Below are 19,196 nucleotides of genomic sequence, written 5' to 3'. Positions count from 1 at the left end.
AGACCTATTTTTTTTTTTTTGAGACATATAATTAAAGATTTAATGAAAATGCTTTAATAGAATTTTTATTGGGAAATTGAATTTATTTTTTTAAAAAATAAAAAAATTAAATTCGAAAATTAAAAGAAAAACAAATAGGATTTTGTTTTCATCAATATTTAATTTTTACACGTTTTTGAAATACTGATAAAAACTATAATTTAAATTATTTGTTTTGTTTTAATTAAATAATTTTATATAATCAACAATTTTAATGAGAATTTAAATTTTTAATAAAAAAATAAAATTATATATTTATTAAAGTAAATAAGTGCTTTTTAAACAATAATCACTTAATTATGTAAATTACATATATAAAATTTACGTATCAGTAGCATAAATATATTTCTACAATAGATAAAATCATTAGTGATATATATACATGCTCTTTTTTAATTTCCTTGTTCAATATCCTAGCAGAGTCGTTGAACGGGAAATTAATAAATCGAATAGAGAAAAAGAAAATTTTTTATTATAAAATAATTATTGTATTTTTTAGTGATTTATTCTTTTGTTATGAAAATTTGGTAAATAAATATAGTATCGAGCTTCTTGAATTGTTATTAAGATATAAATTTAATATATCTAGATACCTAATTGTGCATATAAGGAATTTGAGAATACATATAAATATTTTAAGACAATTTTTTTTTATAGTGTACATTAAGATTTTTTCTTGTGGATTAGGGAAAATATTTGTTCCAATATATTTTTTGAAAATATTTTATCTATAGATAATTATATTTACATATTTTTTAAAAAAAGAAAAAATTTTATGGAAAGAATTTTTTTTTAGCGAGATATTTTAATAAAAATTATGATATTTTGAAATTCATAACTTCTATATGTAGTTTGGATTAATTAATATAAAGTGAGAATGCATAATGAATATTTTATAATTTTTTTTACAGATTTTTTTATTGAATTATATAAAATTTTCTATAATTAATTAGAATTTAAAAGAACAATAAAGTTTGTTGAGTTAAAATACATCTTATTGGATTTTTAAAGTAATAATAAATAAAGTATTTAATATTTATCATTTTAATTATTTTTCATATATATATATATATACATACTTTAAAATTGTTAAAAGATATTATTAAACTTCTATAAAATAATAGTTATTTATACGTAAAATAATAAGTCATCATCTGTTTTTTAGTTTTAAAAAAAAATGTTTTTTTTTTTTTTTTTGGAATCAATTTTGGGGAATGAATTTTTGAGAAATCTTTAAAGTTTTTGTTATTAAATCTAGTAAGACTCTAATATAATAAAAATTACTGTATTTTCTTTTAAAAGAAAAAAAAAGAATTTTTTTTTTATTAGTGTATAATTTTTGCATGTTCTTTAAAGATCGTTAATGGTTTTAATTTAAATTTATTTATTTGTTATAATTAACTTATTTTTAAGTAGTTCATAATTTTAATGAAAATTTAAGTTTTTAATTAAAAATAAACACATTTATTTATTAAAGTAAATAAATGTGTATAAAGAAACAATTCCTTAGTTAAGTAAATTATACATATATAATTTACGTATTAGTAGTATAAATATATTTTTACATTAAGTAAAATAAGTAAAGAATCCCTGCATGATCTCTATTAATTTGTTTGACAAATACTCTATAAAAGTTATCCAATGGCCAATTAATAAATCAATAGTATAATTATATAATTTATAAAAACTGATATTTTAATAAACTAAATAAGAAATTTATCTACATGAGTATTAGAACTGCTAGTTAAAAAATAATTAATATCTATTATATAATTGAATTATTATAATTAATGGGATAAAATAAAATTTTTTTTTTGTTAAATGCATTATACACAGAATTAAGTAAAAATAATTTTAAACATAATAGTATATATCAAAAAAAATCGTTTATAAATCAAGATAAATGATAATTTAACAGAATCTAATTTATCTGAAAATTTTTTGTGATAATATAAAAATAAAATTAAAAATGTTAAATAAACTATAAAATAAAGTTAAACCACTTTCATAATAATATTTTTTTTTTTAATAAAATTTAATTCATGCGTCAAATTATGTTATATTTAATGAAATATGATTAGAAAGGATTTCATTATATCTTTAATTTTTGAGAAATATCTTACATAAACTATAATATTACATAAATTTTATAAAATCAATTTTCCTTTTTATAAATATTATAAAAAATAATTTATTGCATATTTATTCTCTTGAGGATATTAAATGATGTCCTTGAATGATTAATTTAAATCTTTTTTTAAATGAATATATGCAAACTGATTTATTTTTTTTATAATAATATTATTTAAATTTTATTTTAGGATTAGTTTATATCTTCTGTAACAAAATTCATTAAAATAGATAAAAAAATTTATATTTATCCTATTTTCACTTTTTTTTTTTAAAAAGTAAATTATTTATTATGCATATTAATTTATGTTCAATTATAAAAAAAATGGTATATCAAAAAAAAATAAAATAAAAATAAATTACAATTTTAAATATATATTTAGTTTTATATTTTAAGATAGAAAACGTTGATTCATATTAAAAATATCTTAATTTATTTGATCTGCAATTTTATTTAGAATATTTTTAAAGATTTAAAATATACTCTTAATTTTTTTTATGAAATTAATTCAATATGTATTGAAGGGAAAAAAAAAAATAGTAATTTTAATTGCGTTAATATATATTATTAATTTTTATTAAGTATAATGATTGAGAGAACATGTATATATATATATTTTTAATTTAAAAAAATTTAGTGAATTAAGTGCTATATTTAAGAATCTATTAAATAATAGAGTTTTTAAGATATAAAATGGCCTATATTAAATAACTAAATGTTCATAAAATTTTAAAATATCATATTATTATAAATTCAATAAAAAAATGAGTTTTATTTTTAAAAATAAACAAGTTCGTCCAGTTTCCTTTTAAAAAAAAATTTAAATAAAAGAACTTTCTTTTTATTAAATGGAAAGAATCTAAAAATTTTATGATGCATAACTTTTATTGTTTAAAAATATTCCCCAAATATACCTGATTAAACAAATTTCAAATGAGAAGTTTACTTTTAATCTGTTATTTTTATTTTTTAGTAATAATATGTAAATCACTTAAAAAAGAAATTTTATTATATGTATTTTTTTTTAATTTTTTATAGTACATAACAGCAATAAGTATAGGATTTTATAACATTGATGTATATTACAACTCAAACAGGTATTCAATTTAATTTTTATAAGAAAAATATTTCATTATCATAATAAATTCTATAATCGTTTTTTTTTATATCTCATTAGACTTAATCTTAAGTTTGTGAAGTATAAAGAGATAATACAGTTAATAAGAAAATTAGCGGAAGTATTTGATATTAAAAATGAGGATATTTTAAATGATTCAGGTCATAATATAAAAGAGGTACAATTGCTATATAATCTGAGTGAAACAAAATATGAAAATACACCACTTGAGGGATACTTTGGTGATTCAAGAGATTTATTTGTAAAATTAGTAGATTTAATATTTTTGGAAAATTTTAATGAAAAGTTGAAACAAGAGAAAAATAAGATCAATTCTATATGTTGTACATTGAATGTTATGGAGAATAAAATAAAAAATTATATGGATAGTTCAGTTGATAGCGCAGGTAATCATATTTCTTTTGTATTTAAGGATCTTGCATCCTACGAAGATGAATTACGTATATATACAGATGTTGGTGTTGAAATAAATTTTAGCAAAAATAACCAAATATTAATTGATAAACAGAGAGTAGATAATTATTTCAAGGATGCACATTTGAGTAAAATTAATTTAAGGCTTGGAAAATCTTTTAATTTTTTTAATAAACTATATAAAATGAATAAAAAATTTTTATCTGAATTTAATAGGGATTTATATCATTATGATCTTTATACGACTAGATATATAGGTATGTCTGCAAAAATGTTTCCTTTAAAATATGCCCATTTAGGTAATTTGGATCTAGTTAATTTTGATAATAGATTAAGAGATATTTTCAATGAATTTCATAGAGCCATATTTAATAAAGATAAAAAAAATGGAGTTAATGAAACTACTTCTCTTAAAGTAAATACTGGAAGATTAAACTTTTTAATTTATGATATGTATAAAACATTATATGATACTATAGCAAAAAACACACATAAGTTATTTCTAAGACTAAATAAGATATTAAATGGTGATATAAAATGCTTGATAGCCTTTATTTTATATATACTTGAACAAGATATATGTAAAAATAAGTTTATATTAGATGAACTGAAAGATAAACATGGAACAGAAGTATTTAGGGATAAATTTTTGTTTCATATATATGAATTACTTTTACAAGAAAAAGAAGAGATAAAAAAATCCTTAAATGTATTTAAAACATATATAAAAGAAATTTTTGGTTTTGATGTAAATAGTTCAGGTATTAGTTCATTAGTACAAAAGCTTTATGAATTAGATAATGAAGATCTTTTTAGATTGGTTCATTTAAATAAAGAAGATGGTTATATACCACTATTTAAAGCTATTGTATACTCATTAGGGTGCTTAAGGAAATTAAATGAATTTTCGAATTTTTTAAAATTACTTAAAAATGAATCGAAAAGTAAGTTAAGTGTAAAACTTGAAAATATCTTAATGAGAAAAAGTGTTTTATATATTCCAAAAGATAAATCTAGAGATTTAATATTAAAATTTTTGGATATTTATGAAAGCAGCATATATTTTATTGAACTCAAGGAAAGTAATTCAAGATTAGTTCACGAGTCAATATCAATAGATTGTTCTCTAAAAAATTTTAGGGCCTTTAATTATTTAATAAGTTTATTAATTAAAGAATTGAATAAATTAAAAAAATCTCATTTATATTCTAAAAAAAAAATAAAAAACAAATATTCCATTATATTTTTTCTGTATGAAATTAAAGAATTCAATGGAAGTTGTCAGAAACACCGTTTTATTAGGTATATATAAAAATTCAAATTAAAAGAAAATTTTTTTATTTATAAGTAAAAAAATATATCTTCAGTTTTAAAATTTTTTAAAAAAATTTTATTTTTATTTTTTCTAGTAATTAATTCATCAATTATATTTATAATTTATTGGCAGTTTGAATACTTTCAAGATATTTTAAAAAGTCAAATTAATAAGGTGATTGCAGATAAATCCGTGTTAATTTTATTTATTATAAAAAAATTCTATTATGATTAATTATTTTTTTAAAATTAGTTTACAAAATAAAGAATGACTTCGTTAATGGTTAATAAGTAGTAGCCTTTTGTATAATAATAGTTTATATATACAGAAAATAGTGAATTCTCTGCGTCACTAGATAGTTTTAAAAAAAAAAATTATGACAATTTTTTTTTTTATGTGTGTTTTTTTCTTAAATTTATTTTTATTCTTTTAAAAAAAAAGTATTATTTTTTTTTGTATAACGAAAGATTCAATGAAATTTTTTTTTTTTTGCAAAATGTTGTCAAATTGAACTAGCTTTTGAAATAAAAAATAAATTTTAAATTAAAAATAAAATACAAAAATAATTCTATTTTCATTAATATTTTATTTTTACGTATTCTTAAAATACATTTAATAATTATAATTAAATTCATTCAGCTGTTTTAATTGTATTACATTACTAGTCTTAATGAAGATTTTAATTTTTAATAAAAATATAAGTGTATATTTATTAAAGTAAATAAATTCCTTTTAAGTAATAAATGCTAAATTATGTAAATTTTATATATAAAATTTACTTATACTAGCATACATATATTTTTATAAGTAAAATCATTAGAAGCTATCTATACATGCTCTTCATTAATTTGTTTGCCCAATACTTGATTTATTAATTGCCTGCTCAATGACTTTGCTAAAGTATTAGACAAATAAATTAATAAAGAGATATATAACTAAATATACGGATTTTTATATATATATAATAGAATTATATAATATATAATATTTAATTCGAATTAAACAATTGTGTATTGCTTAACAGACATATGTTTACTTTTATAAATGAATTTTTATTTACAAAAAGAATAAGCATATTCTTTTAATTAAAACCATACAAAATTTATAACAAGTAACAAAAATTAAACTCTAAATTATTCAGTGTTATTTCAAAATCTACATATAGAATACAGTATAAACATTACGTTGTTTATCATTAATTTTAATCTCTCAATTAATAATTAATAATCTTTCAACTCAAAATACACCAACTTCCTAAAAAAAAAAAAAATTTTTTTTTTTTTTATAACTAGCTTCAGTGCATGCGTGACTTTTAATTTCCTAACTAGTGAGCTAACTTAATATTACAAAAGGTTAATAACTTTTTTTTATTAACCAATATTCCATAAAAAATCATTCAACGACCACTTAATAAATAAAATGGTGAGAAAGGTAGGAATCGAATCTATGCGGGAAAAACTCATTGAATTTGCAATATACCACTATGGAAAAAAATTTAAAAGCTAAATCTGAATAGTTTTAATGATATAGTTAATTTAAGTAATCCTTATAAATATATTATTAAAAAGAAGCAAAATTTGCCTAAGTTCGAAGAATCCAATGAATTAACAAAGTTCAGTAATATGCCCTTACGAGAAAATTTTAGGTAATTTTTACTTAAGAGCATGTATAACTAAATATACTGATTTTAATGTATATACTTATTTTAACTATATATAGAAATATTTATAGTATTTGTAGCATTTAATTTAAATTAAGAAATTCTGTATTTATTAACAGACATGTATTTTCTTTGACAAAATTTATACTTATTTACAAAGAATAAGTATATTCTTTTAATTTAGAAATACACACAAATAATTAAGTTATAACAAATAACAAAATTAAACTCAAAGTTATTCAGTTTTATTTCAAAATATACAAATCGAATACAGTACAAACATTATATTTTTTCATACATTAATATTTATATTTCAATTAAAAATCAATAATCACTCAATTCAAAAATACCACAAAAAAAAATTATTTTTTTTTTTTTTCAATAATTCCAAAGATTTATAAAAAAAAAAATAAACAAAAAAAAAATACAGCTATATATATATATATTTTTTTTATTACTTGCGTCAGCGCATGACTGACTTGTATTTTCCTGGCTAGTAAAATAATTTTATATGTTACAAAAGGTTAATAAAATCTTTTATTAATCAACATTCGAACTGTATTTTTAAATATTTGTTCGAAAGGTAGTGAATAAATAAATTCGTTGTTCTTAATTAATATACAGTTTTAAGTTTGGTTTTAATAAAACAAAATTTATACATGTGTATGATTAATTGAATAGCACTAACCAATTAGTAAGACCAAATTTTATTTTTGTCTTAGGAGCTCATTGCATGCGATGACTAAAGTACTAACACTGTGACCAATTTAGTGTGTCTAATAAAAGATTTTTTTTTAGATGCATCTCTGTTACAATTATATTAATGCCTTTTTATTTTTTTTTTATTTTTTTTTTTTCTTTGCATATTGTTTTATTAATTAGATATTCAAAGACCTGGATAAAAGTAATGAACATCCAAGTTAATAAAGAGCAAATTTTTAGGACCCCTTTATAAATTTGTATTATAGATTTTATATAATACAAAATTAATTAAAACACCTTAAAAAAAATGAAAGTCTATATAAGTTAAATAAAATTTACTTAAAGGAATCCACTTACTATCCTTTTCTCTTTCATTTTTCTCCAAAAAAAAATTCATTCTTATAAAAAAAAATAATAAAAAAACAAAAAAGACATAATATAATAATAACCGAAATGTGTCTTAAAAAAAAATCAGTTATTAGGCACACTAAGTTGGTCAAAGTTCTAGTAGCTTAACTTTTTGCATGCATTGTACTCCTAGATAAGACATAATTATTTAAGTTTTAAATAATTGTTTAGTATTATGAAATTAACTACGAACTGATTTATTAATTGACCGTTTAATAACTTTGTTAGAATACTAAACAAAAAAATTAATAAAGAGCATGTATAACTAAGTATAAGTTTATATATATATATATATATATATATATTCGTTTTTATTATATATATATATATATAGTTTTCTTATGATGCATAATATTTAATCCGAGTTAAATTTTACTGCATCTTTTAATAAACCTATTAATTGTTATAAATGAGTTTTTATTTACAAAGAATTACTTATTATTTTAATTAAAAGCACATAAACAAACTATAACAATTAATAACGTCAAAACTTTAAATTATTCAATGTTATTTCAAAAATATACATTGAATATAATATAAATATTATTCTTTTGTCTCTCAAGTTTTTATAAGTAAAAATTAAAACTTTATTTAATTTTTAAAACACAAACGTTAACAACAAAACAAAAAAATAATAAAATTAATCTCCAAAAAAAATATTAATTTTAATTTATATTTTTTTTTTTTTAATTACAAAGATGTATATAAAAATAAATAAATCAACAAAAAAAAAAAATAACTTTATTTTTTTTTTTTTTAACTAGCGTCAATACATGGCTAACTTGTACGTACACAAGTAGTAAACTAGCTTAGTGTACTACAAAAGGTTAACATATTTTATTAACCACGAACATATATATAAGTTTTATTAAGACAAATCTTGAACTGTATATTAATCAAAGACAATGAATTTATTCATTGACCAACGTTACAAAAGTCTTTGAATAGGAAACTAATGAAACATATATATTGTTATAATATTTCTTAGAAATATTGTATTTAATTCACTGATATATATGCAAACAAATAAAATTATTGATTCATATTTTGGTAATTTATATATTACTACACTTTTATATATTCACTTTCACTATTTCAGCAAGCCTTGTTCTGATATTAAAAGAATTTTGTTTTTTTTATTATAGATTGAGATAATAATTTAAAGTGAAAAATACTTAATAATATTTTAAAAAAGAATTATTTCATTTTTTTAATGTGTGTATGTATATGTTAAATTTTTGTGATATTTATGCAAATGAAATAATGGAATATTCTAGTTGAGAATTAAAATCTAAAATTAAACTTTTATTAATTTTTCTAGCTTTTTTTTTAATAAAATATGTTTTCTGATGTTATTATGCCTTGGTAATGAAGTATATAATTCTTTAAGTTTATTCAATTTGAGTTTTTTAAAAAAGTATTCATATTAATTAAATAAGTAATGGCGTTATTTTTTAAAATGATGTGATAAATTTAAAACATCATTTTTTATTAGTACCTATTATAAATTACTTTAAAAAATGATGTATAATTTTTATTTAAAATATGTATTTATCTTTTGTTATTTAAAAAAAAAAAAACATAATTATTAAAAATTATGTGGCGGTATATATTTAATTAGATATTATAATAAAAAAAAATTAAAACTTTTATACGAAAAAAAATTCAGATTTTATATATTTCTGTTAGAATCTTCCATTTCATAATTGTAAAAGAAAAAAAAATTTAGCACAATAAAAATTCTAAAGAGCAAATAACATTAAATAATATACAAAAATCCACCTTTTGAAAAATAGCAAAAATTTATACATTTAAAAGGAACATTATACAAGAATAAGAAAAATTGAAAAACATTATAAATGCCATGTTAAATAGGAAAATATTGCATAAAATGAAATTAAAATAAAAAAAAAATCTTTAGATATTATAACTATTTATAAGTCAAAAATAAATTTTCTTTCCTTCTAAAGGCTTTCAGTTTTAAAAAAGGATATATCAATAGCTTCTTCCTTAACTAAATAACGTAAAGGATTTTCATTTATAAATTCGTGAAAAATGTCAGTTATTTCAGTGTCATCTTTTTTTTTTTTTTTATATAAAATATAGAAAAATATACATGAGCATGCTAGCAAGCTACCTAATACACCACTTGCTAATTTTAATTTTGTACTATTAAATTTATTTTTTTTTTTTGATTCTTGATTATCTTTTTCATACTGAGAATTATCATCAGTTTTATTATTATTTAACATATTTTTATAATTTAATTTATTTATTTTATCTTCATTTAAATGATTTTTTGTTTGATTATTCTTTTCCATTGTAATTAACTCTTTTTCAAAATTTTCTTTTATTTTAATTAAATTTTTTAAAATATCATGAATATGATGGAGTATTTTTTCGTTGGCAAGTACAATTTCTTTATGTTGCTCTAAATTATTTAATATATTCATGAATTCTTTTTTTGATTCGCTATTTTTTCCTTTAATTATTTCTTTATATTCAATTAATTTGTCCAATAGATCCTTATTTTCTTCTTCTGATAAATCATGGCCATTCTCATATTGATATAATTCTAAATCTTTTAAAATATATTTTGTTCTTTCTGTTAAATATAAAATTTTTTCTTTATGTATAATTGCTTTATTTTTTTCTTTATTATTGTCATTTTCTAACATATTTATTTTTTTGACCGTAGAAGTAATATCTTCAAAAATTTTACTGAATTTTTGCATAAGCTCTTTTGCATCCATAGACTTCTTATGAATTAATTCTTGTTCTGTTTTTATTAAATAATTTTCAATTTCCTTTAGATTCTGATTGTTATCTAGTAATTTTTTTTTTTGACTATCTATCATATTCTTATGAGATTCTGCTATTTCAATAAATTTCTCATGAATATTTTCTATTTCTTTTAATTTAATATTTCTTATAGTTTTGTAAATATTATCTATATATTTTGTTTCTTTTTTGAATTTTTCATGAAGTTCTTTTACCTTTTGTAATCTCTCATATGTATCACCTCCATTATTGTTTTCACTGATTTCTAAAATTTCTTTTTTTATAACATTAATTATCTCCATTGCGTTTTGTTCTTTTTCTTTAAATTTTTCCCAATAGTTCTTTGCATTTTCAACATATTTAGATTCATATTCTCTTATGATATTTTGAGCATACTCTTTGTTTAATGTATTAATATCTCTATTTATTGCATTATAGTTATTTTTGATGTATTCTATATATGAAGCAATGTCTTTTTCTTTTTTCTGAATAACTAATATATCTTTTGACAGTTCAACATTAATAGTTGTAATAATAAGGGATATTAAAGATAATTTACAATTTTTTCCTAATTCTAATAATTCATCAAAATAGGTATTAATTTCTAAAACATCTTTATGTTCATCATTTAATTTATTCGTAATTATATCTATATCATGCTTTGCTTTTTCTAGTATTGTAGTGGTAGATTCATCATTTTGTAATTTTTTAATGATTTCTTCTAAATTATTAAAAAAGTTTTTACTTTTATCAAGTTCATTTTTTCTTGTGTTTATTTCCGACATGTCCTTCATTTTACTTAATTTTTCACTATATGAATCCATTATCTCTTTAAAATTCTTATGCTCTCTATGGTTTATTAAAATTTCACTATATTTTTCGATATCAACATTTGTTTCCTTTATTATTTCGTGTGTCTCCTTTGCATCTTGTATTTTAGATAAAATATTATCAGCTTTATTGTTTTCTTCTTTAATTCTTTTCTTTAATTCATCCTTGAGCTTTATTTGTTCATAAATTACACCAACTTTGATAATAAGAAGTTCACTTTCTTTTTCTTTTTTATCTATGTCATCTAAAAATATTCGTATGTTTTTAATAATATCTTCTGCTTCATTCATAACTTCATAAAATGTTGATCCTTTTTCTGCCACTTCATTTATATGATTTGCTGCCTCAAATATCCCACCGTATATTTTATCTGCTTGATTTTTGTAAAAGTGATATTTGTTCTTTCTTTTTTTAATTTCACTATCTTTATTTCTTGCTTCATTTAATTCATTCAATGCAATAACTAGATCATCTATATTTTTAATATTCACATAATTTCCTTTAATATCATCCAGATTCGTTTTAACATATAGATACTCCTGTTTACATTTCTCAATTATCTTGCTTAACTCTTCCCTTATATAAGATGCTAATTGTATAGTCTCATTTTTATTAATAACTTTAATATTATCTAACAATTTTTTCATTTCCTCTTTTTTTTCAATGAGTTTTTCTTTTTCTATTTTGACTTTTTCTTTTTTTTCTTTTGCTTTTTCATAGGTTGTAGAAGATTCTAAAGTATTTAATACAAAAATTTTTATTGCATTATATGATTCATTAAATGCATCATATATATCATTCATTTTTCTTTTAGAAGACTCATACTTTTTTGTAATATCATTTTCTTTTAACAAGGAATTCTTAAAAAATGAGATCGAAGCTTCTATAGCTAAATTTATTGATTTTTTTATGGATACAATACTTTTTTCCTCTTCATCAGCTATTCTTTTTATCTCTTCCAATATTCCTTCTTCATATAATTTTCCAAGCAATTCCAATTCATTTTCCATGATACCAACTTTTGTATCCATTGTTTTTAATTTATCTGCTTCACTTCTTAGATTAATTCCTAGATTTTCAATATTTTTTAAAATTTCTGAAACATTATCTAAATTGTTTTGTTCTATTCTCAATTTACTCAATAAATTTACCTCCTTTTTTTCATTTTCTATTGACACTGATTTTGCAGCACTTTCAGATAAATTAAAAATATCAAGAATGCTATTTTTTATCATTTCTATTTCTAGGATAACTTCAGTAATATTTGACCTTGTAACTTGTATTCGAGAAAATGCATCTATAGATTTGTCATTATTTGCTTCTTCTTCACCCTTTATATTATCATCTTCTTCTTTCAGTTTATTTAATCTTTCCTTTAATTCTTCTATTGATTTTTGAATTTTGTGATAATCATCTCGAATCTTTGCAATTACATCATTTACATCATTTTTTTTCATTTCAATTTTTATTTTTGCAACTTTAAGTAAAGATTCGTTTAAAATATCATTCATATTTTGTTTATATTTTAAAGATAATTCATAATTCTTGCTAATTTCTAATGAATCGGTGCATACTTCATTAAAGTAACCTTCAGATTCACTTACATAATTATTTATCTTTTCTATTACATCTTTTGTTATTTTCTTTTCTTCATGGTGATCATGATTTTTTAAATAGTCTATTTTATTTTTTCCCCTTTTTGCATTGTGGTAATAGAGTTCGGAAGACTCTTTACGTTGTTCAGCTTCTGTTGAAATGTCCTTTATTTCCTCTGTATTAGTTTCAATACGATCTTTAATTATTCTAATATCAACTATGTTTCTATCCATAGATTTTTCATCTAAATTACTCCTCAGTAAATGTCTTAATTCTTCCACTTTTTTAGAATCATTTAATATTTCTTTTATCTTATTTTCTGATTCTCTAAACTTTTCTTTTACTTTTTCTTTTTCTTGTTCAGCTTTTTCCGTATTTTTTTTCATATATTCCATAATACTACTAAATTTTGTCGATACTAGCAATTTCTCCATATTTTTAATTTCATTTAATATATGATTTATGTCACTTTTTTCCTTTTTAACATCTTTCAATTTTTGTTCAATTGTTGCTTTGATATGATCAATATTATCTTCTAAAGTAATACTGGATATCTTTTCATTTATTGTATTAGCTTCTTGTTCTAATATTTTTATTCTAATTATATTTTCTTTAGCACTATTAGCATAATCTTCATAATTAAAATTTTTTAATTCACTTTCTTGTACATCTATGGTATTTTCTTTTAATTGCTCAATTTTTTTTTTATATAAGTCAATACTTTTCATATCTTCTTCAGCTCTTTTTTTATTATCACTAATTTGGTAAGCAATATCATATATTAAAGTTTTTTTATATTCTAATATCCTCATGTTTATATCTACTAATAAAGGTTGTAACTCTTTCTTTGTAGCATTTAGTCTTTCATATATTTTTTCCATTTGTTCATGAATTTTTTCTATATTTTTTTTCTTTTCACTTGTGTTCTTGTTGCTTTCTTTTTGATTATTCGACGCATCAATTTGCTCGTTTGATTCGTTTCTAATATTCATAAATTTTTTTTTATTTGTTTCAATTTTATCCAAGATATTGCTTATAGTTTGCGCTATTGTTCTGAGAGTTTCCCTATTATTTTCTTTTTCAATTTTTTTTATATCATTTTCAAAATTATAATTTTTTATGTAATTTTGTGTTTCTTCTAACACTTTCAAGTTTCTTTGTGCTTCATCGTACATTTCTTTACTTAGTTTTAGAATAAGATTATAAACTAAATTTATAATTTCATTATTTTGTGAATTAATTACACCATCAACCTCTGCATTTAATGTAACAATAATTAATTTTATTTCACTTATTTCATTTGTAACATCCGTCAAGTTAATTTTTTGATTAGATATATTTTTTGAATATGTTTTTACAACTTCTATATTAGAAGAACCTCCAACTTTATTTTTTAAATCCTGAGATTTTTTCTGAATTTCATTTGATTTTTCCTTCAGATCATTGATTTTCTTTATGTTATCTTCAGCATTCCCTTTTTTTTCTCTTAATTTATTTAAAAATTTTGTTTTTTCCTTGTTTTCTATCAACTTGCTCCCATTAATTATAATGATTTCATCATCTATTTTATCTTTTAAAAGGTTTACACTTTTTCTTAAATTTTCAATTAGTGTATTATTCTTGTGAGATTCATTTATAATGTTATTTAAAATTTTAGCAAAATCAATAATTGTGTTGTAAAAGTTTATCATACTAATACTACCCTCTATTGAACTTGTAGCACTATTGAACTTTGTCTGGTATTCATTCAATTTATTATCTATATTTTTTTGATCAACGTGTTCTTTTAGCTCCTTAAGATTATTAACAATATTATTATCTTTATGTATATCAAAGTATGCTTCTATTTTCTTATATAGTCCTAATTGTTCTTTAATATCATCTATAACTCTTTGTTCATCAATGATTTGTTTTATTATTTTATTTTTAACAGCAGAAGTGGTCCCTTCAAGATCTATTATTTCTTGAGAAAAATTTTTTTTGTTTAACTTATTTCCATCTTCAACAAGACTTCTTAAGAATTCGCCTTTTCTTATATTTATATCATTTTCATACTTCTTAAATGTTTCTTTTTTCGTTTCGTAGTTAGCCATATTTTCAGCAGCTTCATTTAATAACCTATTGAAATTATCTATTGAACTTTTCATTTTAACATTTATATATTCACTGGATTTCACTACAATATAATTTAATAGTTCTGTAATGTTATTTTTTGCAGGATTTAATTTTTTTTCTAAAGTTGACCTTTTATCACTAATAATTTTATCCATTTTGGAAGACATTTTTGTTACCTCATTTAATATTTCATTAATTCTGCTTGATCCTAACTCCTTATAATTTAATGCTTTTTTTTCTACTATAAATTGAGATATGTTTCTGAATTCTTCAAGAAATTCATTGCTAAATAATGAATTTAATGCTGAATTAAATTCATCATATGCTTTTTGTTTTTTCTCTATATATTCCCTTTTATTAAAGGGTTTTTCATTAATTAATGCTTCAATTATTTTGAGATCTTTATTTTCATTATCCTTTAAATCCATTACCAGTTTGAAGTCATCCATTTTTTTTTTCATTTCTTCTAGAAATTGTCTTATTTTTCTTATGGATTCTTCTTTACATGCCTCTTCTTGACGCTTTAATTCTTTTAATTCATCTTTTTTTAGTTGGATCTGTTTCTTTAAGTGTTCAATTTCAATTTTTAAATCTTCTAATTCCTTATACTTATCTTTTAATATTTTTAGTTTGCCATTAGCAGATTCTATGATATCTTCAATTTTTTTTTTTTCTGCTAGGGTATCACGTATTTTTAAATGCAATTCACTATTTTTTTCTCTTATATTTGATTTCGTATTTTCTATATTAGATTGATCATTTATAATAGAATTATATACCTCATTTCCTGAATCAAATTTTTCTTTTATGTTAGTTTTATGTAAGGCTAGATTGGCATATAACTGAGTAAGTTCACTTTTAATATCAGAAAATTTTGAACTATTAAAATTATATGCTAAATCTTCTAATCTTTCAAAATCTTCATCATTCATACGTTTTATATCAGCTAATATTCCTTCTGAATTTGAAATAGTATTTTTACTTTCTAATATTATACTTTCAGGATAAACTAGTTCACTAACCTTTTTATCTAATTTTTGATATTCTAATGAAAATAAATTATCAATTTCTTCTTTTCTTTTATCAAAATTTGTTTTTAATTTGTCATTCCATTCATTATAAATGATAATTCCCTTAAGAGAATATGAAGGATCAGTAAGAATTTTCACAATTGAATCCTCAGTAAATTGTATTTTATCTGCATTTTTGTTATAATTTTTTAAATCAAGAATATTATCAAGTATAATTTTTGTACTTTTTTTATAGATCTCTCTAATATCATTAATTTCTTCTATTAATAGAATCAAATCATATTTTACTTTTTTTTCACTGAAATTTCCTTCCATTAATCTTATTAATTCATTATTATTATTAACGCTTTCTTCAATAACCTTTAATAACTCTGCTTGATTGTTTTTCTTAACTTTGTCTACATCTAAATAATCTTTGATAGCATGGTTATAAAGAGGTTTCACATCATTGCATTGGTGATTAGGGCAAATTTCAGGAATCAAGTATTTCTTTAAATATTCAAGGGATTCACTTTTTTTTGCTTCACATTCGGTGATGAATGCATTTGTTCTATTTAAATTTTCTTCTATTTTACTTTTAAACTGAAGAAGTTCTTCTTCATATAATTTCCTTTTATCATTTTCTCCTTCAATTGATTTTAATTTGTTTATTCTCTTTCTCATATCCTCTTTTTCTTTTTCATAGAAATTTGCAGAATCCTCCGCACATTTAATTAAATTACTAAACTTAGGAAACCCATCTAATATAAGATAACCATAATTCCCTCTTCGAAGGATCATAAAGTAACGAGACATATCATAATAAGCATTAGCGTAGACAACAAAATCTTGTGATTTAAAATAACTTTGATTAATTGTTTTAATAAAATTGTCATATTTATCTAAGATATCATTATCAAATGACTCCAAACCTTTTGATTGATCAAAAGAGTAAATTATATTATTTAAGTTTTCATTTTTTTTTTCTCCTTGAGCATTATATATTTTAAATAAGTATGAACTATTTTTATTTATATAAGAAAAGTGTGGTGATTTAAAACTAGTACTAAATTTTTTGTTTCCGGGTGATGCATTTTTAAATAAATATATATTTTTTTTTTTATTATTTCTTTTGTAATATCCACTTTCATTTGGAAAATTAAGAGCTTTTAAATTTTTTTTTTTTTTTTTTAATCTCTTTTGTTGTTTAAAAGAATTATGTTTTAATTCTTTTTTTTCTTCTAAAATTGAATCAAGTAATAAATTATTTAAAATAGGTCTGAATTTATTTGAAGTTATTTTAAATTCTTCTTCGTAACTTAGATCTACTTATAAGTGTAAAAAATGAAAATTAAGAATTTTCATAGCAAACAATAATATTTAATTCTTTAAAAATACATGTAATGTGCACATAAATATACACACACAAATAATTATTTTATTACCAAAAAAAGAAGATAGTAAAAATAAATAAATCATCCAAATTCTTATTTTTTTCATATTTAATGTGATTTCAATGTAACTGCTTTTTCTTTTCCTAAAACTTAGAAGAATTATGACCTATTACTTTCAAAAAATAATATATAATTTCTGTATAAATTTAAAATTATCCGTTGTATCCTAATTTTTAAAATATATTTATGCTACTTTTTTTCTAAGCTCTATTGAATATTTGATTATAAATATAAAATTAATAATAGTATATATACAAAGCACATAATATCTAATAAATTACATCAATAAGATGTTGAATGCATATGGCTAGAAAATTGAAACCATATCAAGCAGAAAACATAGTAGAAAAAATAGAAAAAAAAAGAGCATGCATATGCTTATACCTAAAATGAAAGAAAATATATTAAAATAAGTTTAGCCATTATTATAAAATATCAATCATTATGATAAATATAAAAAATAAGATTCTTAATAAAATTATTACGTTTCAGAATTTACGAGCTACACTTAGAATAAAGAAATAATCAAATTCACTTATTTTTTTTTTGATGAAGCATAAATTTTACATTTCATGTTATATGTGCTACTGCTTAAGTAAATAAAACGTAAGAAAATTAAGATAAAAAAGAAAAGAAAAATAAGATTAAACCTAGATTTACTATTTAGTTTTTATATGCATTAAATGGAGATTAAAAAAAAAAAGAGTATATTTGTAAATATATTTTAAATACACTAAAATACTTTAGATTTAAAGAGACTTACTTTTAATGTAACACAAAAAAAAATTTTGTTAAGAAAAAAAAATTAAATATGATCTTTAATATGGATATAAAAAAACAATTACTAAGAAACATGGAATTAGTCAATATGTTTAGAATAAAAAATTGATGTTAATCTTATATAAATTTTTCATTTCTCTTCATCTAACTAATACTATGTGGATAATTGAATAAGAACAAAAAAAATATGAATCACATAATAGTAAATTTAATTTTAATGAGTTTTATTTTATTTATTTTTTGTTTTTTTCTTTAATTTTCGTTAGAATTTTTATTTTTAAATTTTCATTCCATTTCTCATTATTTACTTTTTTCTAATAAGAGCATTCATGATATATTGTAATATTACTTATTTTTATTACTAATATTTAAATAATTCTTTATTGAGTTCTAATGTGTATAATTAAAATTACCAGTGAAACAAATATAATATTATAATTTATATTACTCCATTACCATGATCTTAAATTTCATCATAGTATGGTGATTTACAAATATGCTGTTTAAGGGCTTTGCTACAATATAAAAAAACAAATTAATAAAGATCATGCATAGATATCCATCCTAATTTTAATTAATTTAAAAGTTATATTGATGGCACAAATGAACAAACTTTATACATATAGTTTATATAATTAAGCATTTATTTACTTCAACAAAAATTACACTTATTTTATTAAAAACTCAAATCCTCATTAAAACTATTTATTATAAGTAAAATAATCCTTTAAAACTAAACATACAAATTTAAATTTAAATTAATAACAGTTTTTAAAAAATGCGTAAAAGTTAAATACTAATAAAAACAAAATCCTTTTTTTT

General features: G+C 19.8%; 2 protein-coding genes across 2 annotated transcripts; one reads left to right on the top strand and one right to left on the bottom strand.

The window, feature by feature from the left end:
- Positions 1-3,103: 3,103 nt before the first annotated feature.
- On the top strand, positions 3,104-5,034 carry PRELSG_0021000 (fam-f protein; the record flags this gene model as incomplete). The annotated part of the gene is made up of 3 exons (XM_028679667.1): positions 3,104-3,142; positions 3,209-3,267; positions 3,348-5,034. The coding sequence occupies 3 exons, from the start codon at positions 3,104-3,106 to the stop codon at positions 5,032-5,034; spliced, it is 1,785 nt and encodes a 594-aa protein (XP_028531072.1).
- A 4,737-nt stretch (positions 5,035-9,771) lies between these two features.
- On the bottom strand, positions 9,772-17,619 carry PRELSG_0020900 (reticulocyte binding protein, putative; the record flags this gene model as incomplete). Its single annotated transcript, XM_028679555.1, has 2 exons — positions 9,772-17,468; positions 17,586-17,619. 2 exons carry the CDS (start codon positions 17,617-17,619, stop codon positions 9,772-9,774), a joined length of 7,731 nt encoding a protein of 2,576 aa, XP_028531071.1.
- Positions 17,620-19,196: the final 1,577 nt, after the last annotated feature.

The sequence above is a fragment of the Plasmodium relictum genome (assembly GCF_900005765.1).
Source record: "Plasmodium relictum strain SGS1 genome assembly, contig: PRELSG_00_v1_230, whole genome shotgun sequence".
NCBI lineage: Eukaryota > Apicomplexa > Aconoidasida > Haemosporida > Plasmodiidae > Plasmodium > Plasmodium relictum.
This window is presented reverse-complemented; position numbering and strand designations above follow the sequence as displayed.